At 37.1% G+C, this 11,828-nt stretch overlaps 1 protein-coding gene across 1 annotated transcript; it reads right to left on the bottom strand.

Moving 5' to 3' along the window:
* Positions 1-498: 498 nt before the first annotated feature.
* LOC123662372 (all trans-polyprenyl-diphosphate synthase PDSS2-like) lies at positions 499-2,293 on the bottom strand. Its single transcript, XM_045597218.1, has 2 exons — positions 1,947-2,293; positions 499-1,553 (listed from the first exon to the last, which is right to left on the bottom strand). Exons 1-2 carry the CDS (start codon positions 2,184-2,186, stop codon positions 588-590), a joined length of 1,206 nt encoding a protein of 401 aa, XP_045453174.1. The 5' UTR covers positions 2,187-2,293; the 3' UTR covers positions 499-587.
* Between the last annotated feature and the right edge of the window lie 9,535 nt (positions 2,294-11,828).

Here is an 11,828-nt window from a genome sequence, read left to right on the forward strand (position 1 = left end):
TCGTCTACCTACGCTGTATTACTTGACGATATAATTGAGGTCGCTTTTTTTTCGTTTGCCTACAAACACAATTATTGTGAATTGTATTTATCCAACTGCAAACATGCAACAATCTTAACATCAATGGTCTGCTTTATTTGTTATCACATTATCACTATGTCAGTATATCTACTGTCAGGTGTAACGGTTATCTATTTGATTATCACATTAACAGATTGAAACTTGTGAATTAGATAAGACTTACTAACTGCATAGTATTGAATCTAAGGTTTTATTTTAATACAAGATATATTTTTCTATAAAAAATGATTAAAAACGTAAAATACGTTTCGGTGTTTATAAATATGCTAATTATACTGGTCAAATTCAATTTTAAAAACGTTTTTTAAAATTAATATGATATGACTTCATATAATACTTGAAAATTGTTAGTTATTCTTGGATATCGGACTCTACGCTTGGTAGAGAACAATCATCAAAAGAGGACAATAAATAAAATGGTTATAACAGCATTTAATTCTCATTAACTTTGGCAAATTAACCCTCAAATACAAGCACTGTATTTATATCTTAACCTATAAATTATACTATATTGTATTTATTAATCTTTTTATAGTATCTACCGACTGATTGTCTCCAAACATTTCGATATAACTTTTTGCCTTATCTGCATTTTGAGTGTACAGTAACTTTGTTTTTTGTATTGAGTCAGTTTTTAATACTTTGTTTTTCAAATCTGCAAAATTTATACTAGAAACATTGTTCGTATCTTTTATTTCATTGTATAATTCTGGGGATTCGTTTAAAGCAAATAAAACAGGGGCACTAACTAAGGAAAATGGTTCTTTGTTTTCCGGGGCAAATTTTGGTAGCTCACTGGCAGCTTGCCACGCTAGGCACAAGTGGCAGCCAAATAAATAGGCTTTCTTTTGCTCTGCAACATCCTTCCCTGCTAATAAAACCGCACCTTCACAGCCTCGACCGAATAACGACCCTCCATTATACATAGTCCGTAAAGTCCACTCACGAATCGGTGATCCTAATATATCCGTAACGTTCAATGGTATTGTGTCACAGTTGATCTTAAAGCTATCTGTACTTCTGTTTAATGGCTTACCGGGTAAAGGCATGTTTTGGCTATCTCTCGGTCCAAAGAATTCCCCCTCACTTAGATCTCGTAGTGCTGTTGATATTAAATATGATAGATCCTGGTTTCTTAAGCGTGCAAGCATACCATTAGCAGTTACAAGTAAATAGTCACCGATTAAAATGGCAATTTTGTTTGCAAACATTGATGTATCTATCTTTTTGTCTCGTTCTTCGATGGGTATGTTTAGTAAGCCTCTGTGTATGTAGTGGCCTGTGCGGATCATTTCCGTTAGTTCGGCTAGCATACGTTGATGTTCATTTAATGTGGTTGTTTGAATTGAGTGTGTGGCGGGGTTGATAGCTTTAGCGAGGAGTAGAATTATGAGACCCCAGGGTTGTAAGTTATTCTGTTCATTGTACAACACTGTTTTTGCCGTCTTCATTATTGGATGGTTGCTTCCCACCTACAAACATATGCATGAGCACATTACACTTGATAACATATAAATTGTGTATATTAAAGAATTATATAAACGTGATATTAGAATGAAACCTTGCATAATAAACAGGAAAATCATTTACATAATATTACGTAATAATTACTTTAAAAAAATATAAGGCATATTGCCTTGACAAGTTATAAATTAAATTTTAAGAATAAGAATCTCATTGAACTCAAGGATATTCTAAAATAATTTTTTTTATCAAAATAAAATTTGCATTATTATAAAACACAAAAATGTAATAAGCACTCACATTGAATAAACGATTTTAATTTTAAAATTCCTTAGCTATTTGGTTAATTAAGGTAAGGTAATTAGATAATAATCAGATAAATTACAAAAAATGTTACTTACAATTTTGCGCAAATGCACGGCTAAATTGGCAAATTCATCGCTTAATAGCCATCTCAAGTTCATAAAAGATGTTGGGTATCCCACAATTTTCTCAGCTTCTCTGATAATTTTACTCCACTGGGCCAAGGGAGGCCGAAAAACGAATTCTTCCTGAGTTAGGTTGGTCATGGTGCTTTCAACCCTGATTTGTTGAGATAACATGGCTGTTTTCCTCAAATGTCGGATCATAGCGTACGACATATTTTTGTAATGTACACGAATGTTATTTTATAAACAGTTCACGCCTGGTTTATGTTACGTTTTTAACTTTAATGATCAAAAAATGTACACCGCGCGCCTTACGTTCTTGCGATTATGTCACTACTTATTTTGACGTTTCTCCGTTGCGTTCAGTAACGCAAAAAGAATTCATTGAAAGTGACAGTGGTTTTTTAAAATTTGCAGGTTATTTTAACAGAAATATCAGAATACTTCTGATTCATAATATGATATTATAAGGGTAAATAGGTTTTTTGAATGTTGTGTAATAGAATTATATTCTGCCGAACGCATACACTACAAAAACATTATATTTCTTTTATTATTTTGTTTTTAATAAAGAATGTGCAGTCAAATTAAGAAACAGCAAGGCAACACCGTTACTGTGATACACAGAACACATTAATTTACTTTAATACTTTTTACTAGTGATTTGCTTACAGAAACTCAATCATAGAATTTATAGATATTTATTTATATATTTATATTTGATCTAATTTTGAAATTTTAAGTTAATTTGTTTATTTAAAAACGTTTAATAACTCATAGAAACGTAAGCATTCTCCCTGGTCTATGAATTTAAAAAGTTTTGGAAATGGATGAAATCGCATATTTTATAACTACACCAAGCGCCTGATTAATGTTGCAAGCTTAGAATATGCGTTATTGTTATAAGGTTGCATGTATTATCTTGGCGTAGCGGTGCAAGTCGTCTTAACGCAAATGGTCTAGTTAATCGCATCGATTCCTACTCGGACCAGATATTTGTATCTGTTTAATAATTTTATTTTATCCTTCTGGTTTCTTGCCAACGAGCTTTGAAGAGCACGTAAAGTTATCGCATTCACTTGTTAGCATAGATACTACATGGACTCATAAGCTCGAAATTTTATCCTTCATGGAGAAGAGGATTCCGCCCAACGATAAGATGTTTACCGGCTGATTTATTTTATCTATTGGTCTAACTCGTTTTCATTATTTAGTTATATATTTATTTTCTATGTACATCTTTATGTAGTCTAATTATACGATTATTATATTCTGTTTTAACATATTTTAGCCATGGGATACTCATCCCAACTTACCTGTCCGGTAGTTGTGGTATGGTATACGGGTATGCGACCCCGGCTTCCCTAGCTATTACTGCCCTATCCCTTGCACTCCTGGGTGGTAATATCCTACATTTCCTATTTTCCCACTCTAACTTACCAATCTTCCTTGTTCACACCACCTATCCTTTCCCTTTCCCTATTCCTACCCTCCCCGCCAATCCAACGTCTGCCGCGCGGATGGATGCATGGCTAGGGGCAAGCCTAGTCGTAAGCGTGCCATATTGCCCTGGGACCGGGCGACCTAGAATAAGGCCAGCCTTACCCTGGCATGCGGGGCTCTGCCAGGGTGGACAAACTTTTCCCTAGCTACTCGTGGGAACGCAATGGATAACCGAAAAAATTTTATTCACAAAAATGGCGCGGTGTGGTTCGCCACCCATCACGTCTCGTTTCTCGCGGGGGCGAAAAGCGGCCCATGGAGAGCCGCTTTGCTACGTTGAATGTAAGAGGAGGAATGGATGGTAAGGTAGATGAAGTATGTCAGATGATGGATGAAAGATTCATAGATATTTTGTGCGTGAATGAAACCAAGAGGAAAGGGTGTGACACCACGGTACATAGACCCTACACGGCATACTGGTCGGGAGTCCCCCAAACCAGCCGAGCCTGTCAGGGAGTTGGTGTGATCCTTTCCTCTCGAATGGTTGAATGTGTGATGGAGCATGAATGTGTAAGCCCAAGACTCCTCTGGATTAGGTTGAAAGTCGGACTCACTCGCTTGTTTATCCTTGGGGTCTATGCACCGACGGATCTGCGCGGAGGTGGGTCATTAAAAGACCAACAAGAGAGAGAGGAATTTTGGGATAGCATGAGAGAGGTCTTGAATAAATGCGGAGAAAATGAACGGATCGTAATGTTAGGGAACTTTAATGGGTGGGTTGGAGTAAAGCGTGATGGGTATGAAAGAGTTCTGGGTACGTTTGGGGACGAAAGAGTGAATGACAATGGGAGAAGTCTGCTTGAAGTATGCTTGGAATGGAATCTTTGCGTGGTCAACACAATGTTTGAACACAAAAAGATCCATTTGTATACAAGAGATGAGGGTGAGTCTAGAAGTATGATTGATTTTGTAATTGTGGATGAAAGACTGAGAAAGAAAGTGCTTGACACTCGGGCATACCGCGGTGTTGGTCTCGACACAGACCACTTCCTGGTCATAACCCGAATACGTGGCCTCTTTAAACGATGGCGCCACCGAGGGGCCGAGCCTACGAGTGTTTTAGCCAGAATAAAAGTGGAAAATCTACAAGGAAAGGAAAAGAAAGATGAGTATGTAGAGAAACTGAAAGAAAGTTTTAAAGGCATAGAAGAGATAGGTGTGATTGAGAATTTGTGGGAGACTTTTAAGAAAGGGGTCGTGAATAGTGCTATTGAGGTGTGCGGGGTAGCTAAAAGAAGGAAAGGAAGAAAGAACTATAATGTGTGGATGGATAAAGATGTACAAAAGGCTGTGCAAGAAAAGAAGAAAGCGTGGTTGGATTGGTTAGCAACAAAAGCTAACCAAAAGGTTCAAAAGGCAACGGATGACGAGGTAAAGGAAGCAAGAACGAAGTATAAAACATTGAAATCAGTAGCGAAAGAAGTTGTGTCTAGAAAGAAAGAAGAACGAAAGGATGATTTTGATAGGAGGCTCACTGAAGATTTCCAGTCAAACATTAAGTTTTTCTGGAAATCCATCAAAACAGCCAGAGGAAAAATTTCTCCCTCGGAGCTGAGCACAATCAGGAGTCAAGATGGGAGCGTTATAAATGGAGAAGAATGTGTGTTAAAGAGATGGAAAGAGTATTTTGAAAGTGTGTTTGAAAGAGAGGAAGTGCAGGTACAACATCCGGCACCTTCCATTGAGAGTAGTATAAATGTCGATGAAAGTGAGATAAGCATGGATGAACTAGTGTAGCGCTGAAAAGTATGAGATTAGGTAAGGCTGCAGGGTATGACAGGATCACCGTCGAGATGCTGAGGGCTGGACAGGGTATAGTGGCTAGCCAGCTGTACTGCCTTTTCAGTTTGTGCTGGCGAAATGGGCAAGTACCGGAAGACTGGTGCAAAGCCGTAATCGTGCCGTTGTATAAGGGAAAAGGGTCACGGCAGGACTGCATAAATTACCGCGGTATAAGCCTTCTCAGCGTCGTCGGTAAATTGTATGCGAAAGTGTTGATTGAAAGGGTTGTGAATGTAACAGATGAAAAAGTATGGGATGCACAAGCGGGATTTAGAAAGGGAATGGGATGTACGGATCAGGTCTTTTCCTTGCGGTGCATAGCCGAAAAGTTTTTAGCAAAAAACAAAAAGGTCTATTGCGCGTTCGTGGATCTGGAAAAGGCCTATGATAGAGTGGCGAGGAATGAATTGTGGTCAGCATTGTCCGTGTACGGTGTGAGCGGCGCACTCGTGCGAGCACTACAATCTCTTTATAGGGATTCTAGTGCCTGTGTGAGGATAAACGGGGCATACACTGAATGGTTTAATATCGAAAAAGGTGTTAGACAGGGATGTGTAGCGTCACCGTGGCTGTTTAACTTGTTCATGGACAATTGCTTGACAGAGTTAAAAGAGAATGAAAGTGGGTTGAGAATGGGTGAGTTACTCGTCAAATGTCTTCTCTATGCTGATGACCAAGTACTACTTGCGTCCTCGGCCGAGGAGTTGCAGGAGATGGTAACTGCTATGAGTGGAGCTTTTGTTAGAAAGGGAATGAAGATGAATGTAAAGAAGACGAAAGTGATGGTGTTTGAAAGAGATGAGGTAGTGACAGATTGTAATATCGTGATTGGAGATGAACAAATTGAACAGGTGAATGAGTTTGTGTATCTGGGTTCGAAGTTTACAAGAGATGGAAAGTGTGAGAGTGATATTGAAAGAAGAGTGAATGCAGGAAACATGGTGAACGGAGCTTTGAACTCCTTTATGAGCAGTCGGAAGGTGTCTAAAAAGGCTCGTTTGGCTGTGCATGAGGGGGTGTTGCTTCCGACACTCATGTACGGAAGTGAAAGTTGGGTATGGCAGAAGAGACATGAAAGCAGAATAAATGCAGTTGAGATGAGAGCGTTAAGAAGTATGATAGGAGTTAAACTGAGTGACAGGATGAGAAATAGTGAGATAAAGAAACGGTGTGGTCTGAAAGAAGATGTAGTGACAAAAATTGAGAAAGGTATGCTGAGATGGTTTGGTCATGTCGAGAGAATGAATGAAGAACGACTGACAAAAAAAGTGTATAAGGCGAGTGTGAGTGGAAGTGTTGGAAGGGGTAGACCTAGGCGGACATTTCAAGACCAAATCGGGGACGTCTTGAAAAAAGGCCAGGTCAAGAGTACCCTAAACCGACGAGCATGTATGAAGGGAATAATGAAAGTGGATGAAGCGAAACAAGTATGTAAGGATCGTAGCAAGTGGAAAGAAGTGGTCTCTGCCTACCCCTACGGGAAAGAGGCGTGATTATATGTATGTATGTGTTTAACATATTTCTACAATTATTTATCTGTAGCCTAACTGCTAGGAAATCGATCTTCTAGTTTTAAGATCGCTTTTATAAGTCTCATTTTCTTTGCTTAACTTAAAATATATTTATTTATATAAATATAATTTTAAGTAAACAGAGAATCATTTGTTTATTGTCCACACAAACACATGACTTTCATCAACGTTTGTCATAAATCAGCATCGAAGTTCTAATATTAGTAGGAGTTAGCATCAAAGGAACATCAGAAGCGCGTTTATGACCCTTAGTAATGCTCTCGAAAAGAAAAACCGGACGGTTTTATGCGAGTCAAGTCATAGGTAACAGCTAGTGTACAATACAATACAATACAAATATACTTTATTGTACAACCAACGGCAACGTCAGCAGTCAGATATATATATACTAGTTGACCCCGCAAACGTTGTTTTGCCATATATTTTTTTAACCTGCTTAATTCCCCAAATATAGCTTAGGGGAATGAAAAATAGATGTTGGCCGATTCTCAGACCTACCCGATATGCACACAAAATTTCATAATATTTTACTAACCCTCTTAACCCCCCCTCCCCAAGTAACTGAGGGGTATGAAAAATAGATGTTGTTCGATTCTCAGATTTACCCGATATGCACACAAAATTTCATGAGAATCGGTCAAGGCGTTTTGGAGGAATTTAACTACAAACACCGCGACACGAGAATTTTATATATTAGACTAGCTGACTCGGCAAACGTTGTCTTTCCGCTAAACGCTATTTTAAAAATAGGGGTTGGTGGTAGAAGGATAAAAATTTAGGGTTGTATGTATTTTTCAACGCCAAATCATAATAAAATAAAGAATAAATAATTTATCTAAATATAAAAAAAAAAAAAAAAAAAATTGGAGTGGACTACCCTGAACATTTTTAACCCACCTTAAGATGAATGCTCATTGCTGTTAATAATGCTACTCAGAAATCAGTCAGTCATTACTTCTTGTACAGCTCGACAAACTGTTCACATATATCTTATCTCTTTCTTTATCCCAGCAAGATTGTAAATAAGAATACAACTAAAATGTATTTAAGCCCACGATCTTTTACTACGCGCTTTATTACTAAATTCATTCACTTCACTTGTTGTATGCTACATATTTTTAATTTCGTAGTTTCTAATTTAATTTTTGTAATCAAATTATACATGATGTTTTTCTTGATTTAAACATTGCCTATTACCCAGTAAATAAAACACATTTATATACTACACTTGATACATAATTATTAAATAAATTTAAAATAAAACATTATTCAATTCGAAAATAAATATCAAATGCACTAAAAGATCAACAAAACGATCGTGACCTTTTATTTTTTTCAAAGCCCGTAGATAGTATCGATCGAGCCAGTGTTTTGTTACCCGTTTTGAATAAGAAAGACAGGCGGAGGTATTTAGCGAGACAGCGCTGCTGCAATTAGGTATTTTATAAGTGATCTTATCTCCACCGTATGCTAATAAAATACCGGGTAGTGAGCGTTAACGCTTCTACACCGGCCAATCACGTGTCTGCGCGCAATAATTCAAAAATAAGGTCGAGAGGCCCCTGGCGAAGACGGTGGCTCGTCCTTAGCAATTAAAAACAAAATGTATGTGCAATTTGTTGCGGGATTCGGTGCTGCCGCAAAACGTATAAAAAGTTAGTCCGCATTTTGATCGGCGCATTTCTGATTGACTGAGGCCGAGCTCTGCGAGGGATTAATTTTTATTTTTGTTTTTTTTTCTTTTTCTTTTGTGCTGTAAATTCTTATCCTTAGTTTCTTTTTTAGCCGTTTTTGTAAAAAAAGTTTTTAACTATTAATTGATTTTTAAAGTGGAACGTCAGTTGTTTTACGTTTATTGTTATATTTTATTTAATATTTGTGTCTAATATGGACTTTGGAATAAGTAGGTTTTAAATAGAATTCTAGTTAAGACAACGTTTTTATTGTTCTAGTAATTTAATAAACAGTTTTAAGTCCCAAATTAAAACTTTTTTAGATTATATCTACTAAACTGTCATATTTTATTTTTAAGAGTTGGTTGAAAACCGTTGAAAATAATAGTATCGTAATTGATGTTAAGATAATATTTAGGTTAATCTTACATTAATATCAATAGATGTGTGTATATTCACAGTGTCTTTATATCTCTATCGAGTTTTATTAGCGCCTATTTGCGTTTCGCACTTACAAATAAATCGACATAATATTTTGACTTTTATTCGACCTTAACATTTCCATCATACTATATACTTAAGTACTTTATTACTTTATCATTTTTCTTAAATTTTCCGGTAAACACCTGTTACAAATCAGTTTCATGATAAATGATTTGCTTACATTAGTCATAGCACGTAGATTTTACATTATATAAACATCGTCAGCAAACAGGCCTTGCCACAAAATTATTTTTCAAATCTGACTGCTGGGTTTTTGGACTCTACCCGTAACTACATTTACAACGGCAAAGAATTCCCTAGAAGTCAGAATGAATAACGACAGACATTGAAAATATCGGGAGGAGGAAGGATGGTCCTCCCGTGTCCATGGTTGCGTTAAAGTATCCGAAACGTCGGCATGTAAAAAATCTAATAAACCGCGATAAAATCCGAAAAAGTTACATTATAATGGATGGGTTTTACAACTTTAACCAAATATGCGTCTGTGCGTCTGTGGCGTCAAAGCTCTCGAACGGGTGACGCTGTATTTCATGCAAGATATTACTAACTTTGTATTAAAACACAGTTTATATATTATTTCCAAAAGAGTAACTGCGGAGTTTCTTACCGATTCTTCTGTGAAGAAATAATATTCATATTAAAATATTGATTTGTAAAATTACAATTCGATAGTGCCTTTTAAGCCTATTTGAATAAAGTTATTTTTGATTTTGATTTTGGTGGACCGATTTTTTTTAAAGTAATTGTTGTAGAGGTTAAGTTTGAAGATTGTCATTTCTTTTACAAAGTTATGTTATGAATGAACAGCATAAAATTTAATTTCCAAAATTTAATACTTATACTATTTGTATAAAAATATATTTGATATATATCGCTATTTAATTATTACCACAGTTTTATAGCACGACGGACGTCAAGCAATCAGGATGTAATCACGTTCGCCTGAAGTAGTTCATTAGTGTACTGTTACTACAGCTACGTACAGAGTGGACTGTACAACTATGTAGTTACGTAGGAAGTTAACAAGTTCGAATATAAAAACCGGACTCGCTCCGATTGGTACGAATGATATTTTAAGTAGCATATATATCTAAAATGAGAGGTGTCTCTGTGAGATTTTATGATAGCCATTAGTACCTATTTGAAGTTTAATAAACTTTTATAGTGACCAAACCATATTATTAGTTTTAAAAATGAAATAAATTTTAAAGATGACTAAGTGACTATAGTTTTTAATTGCAGATAAAAGTCTTTTTGGTATAAATTATGATAAATGACTCAGCAAGAATGAATGAAGGACAGACGTAGGAATATCAGGGTAACCGACATTTCTTGAAGGGTCATACAGCTCAATTGGCAATGGGCAGGGCACATAGCTCGAAGGACCGATGGCCGATGGGGCGGAAAGGTTCTCGACTGGCGACCGCGTACCGGGCAGTGCCCCAGCCCAGTGAGTTGGCAGGCCCCCCACGAGGTGGACCGACGATCTGGTTAAGGTCGCGGAAAGTCGCTGGATGCGTGCTGCGTAGGACTGATCGTCATGGAAAGCATTAGGGGCTTATGCTCAGCAGTGGGCGTCCGTGAGCTGATATGATGATGATGATGATGATGTTTGAACTCAGTGTGTTTAATAACGCGGATATCATGTACCATAATATGACTGAATTAGCAATTTTGAAGTAAAACTTCCTTACGCACGCTTGAGTCGGGAAGTCGGGTGAATGTGTGACGAGAGCGTTATGAAAAGTGTTATCAGGCGAGACGAACTGAAGTTGAGAGGGAGATATAAGCTAGACGGAGCTAAATAAGTTTTACTTCAGTCGTGTGGTCTAAAGCTAACTCATTTTTTTGGTAGCTGAAAGATTCTTGCTGATCCTTTTCAATTGTAATCAATATCCAAAGTTACTTTATCCAAGAAGGCTTCAAAGCACTTATGAATAAAAAACGCGTTGACACAACGGTCACAGCACTGGTTTGTGGCAGTTGCGTTGACTTTGTAGGTTCGATCCCCGCACATGACAAAATTTGTATTGACCATGCAGATGTTTGCCGTGGTCTGTTTGTGCAGTCCTTGTGGGGCTCCCCACCGTGCCTCGGAAAGCACGTTAAGCCGTCGGACCCGGTCGTTATCGTGTACATCTGATAGCGATCGTTACTCATAGTAGGGAATATATCCGCCAACTCGCATTAGAGCAGCGTGCTGGATTAAGCTCTGATCCTTCTCCTACATGGGTAAAGAGGCCTATGCCCAGCAGTGGGATATTACAGGCTGAAGCGTAGCGTAGCGAGTAGGCATTAATTATTGTTAAAAGTGAAACTGCCACCGATTCGGAATGGATGTTTTGCAGAAACGAATAAGCATGAAAGGAAAAACTATAGAATCCACATTCCAAGCCTGTGGAATATACCTGATGTGTGGTGTGTTTTATAGAAGTTTTTTATTTCATGGGATTGAATGAGATTTTCATACAAAATTTTATATATCTAATATATAAAATTCTCGTGTCGCGGTGTTTGTAGTTAAACTCCTCCGAAACGGCTTGACCGATTCTCATAAAATTTTGTGTGCATATCGGGTAGGTCTGAGAATCGAACATTCGTATTTTTCATACTCCTAAATGTTAAGGGTAGTCCACCCGTATTTTTTTTTAATTTTTAGATAAATTATTTATTTTTTATTTTATTATGATTTGGCGTTGAAAAATACATACAAGCCTAAATTTTCACCCTTCTACCAGCAACTATTTTTAAATAGCGTTTAGCAGCAAGACAACGTTTGCCGAGTCAGCTAGTATTGTTATATTTATTCATTATCTATATTTTAATATTAAAACGTTTAGCAATATGGAAGTATTTTAAAC

Source organism: Melitaea cinxia, chromosome 18 (genome assembly GCF_905220565.1).
Source record: "Melitaea cinxia chromosome 18, ilMelCinx1.1, whole genome shotgun sequence".
NCBI classification, from domain to species: domain Eukaryota; kingdom Metazoa; phylum Arthropoda; class Insecta; order Lepidoptera; family Nymphalidae; genus Melitaea; species Melitaea cinxia.

Bases quoted from the DNA above. Each gene is read 5' to 3' on its own strand.
- LOC123662372 (XM_045597218.1), bottom strand. From the start codon at position 2,186: ATGTCGTACGCTATGATCCGACATTTGAGGAAAACAGCCATGTTATCT. The intron at 1,554-1,946 runs GTAAGTAACATT...ATATGTTTGTAG, and splicing joins CCGTGCATTTGCGCAAAATT to GTGGGAAGCAACCATCCAAT.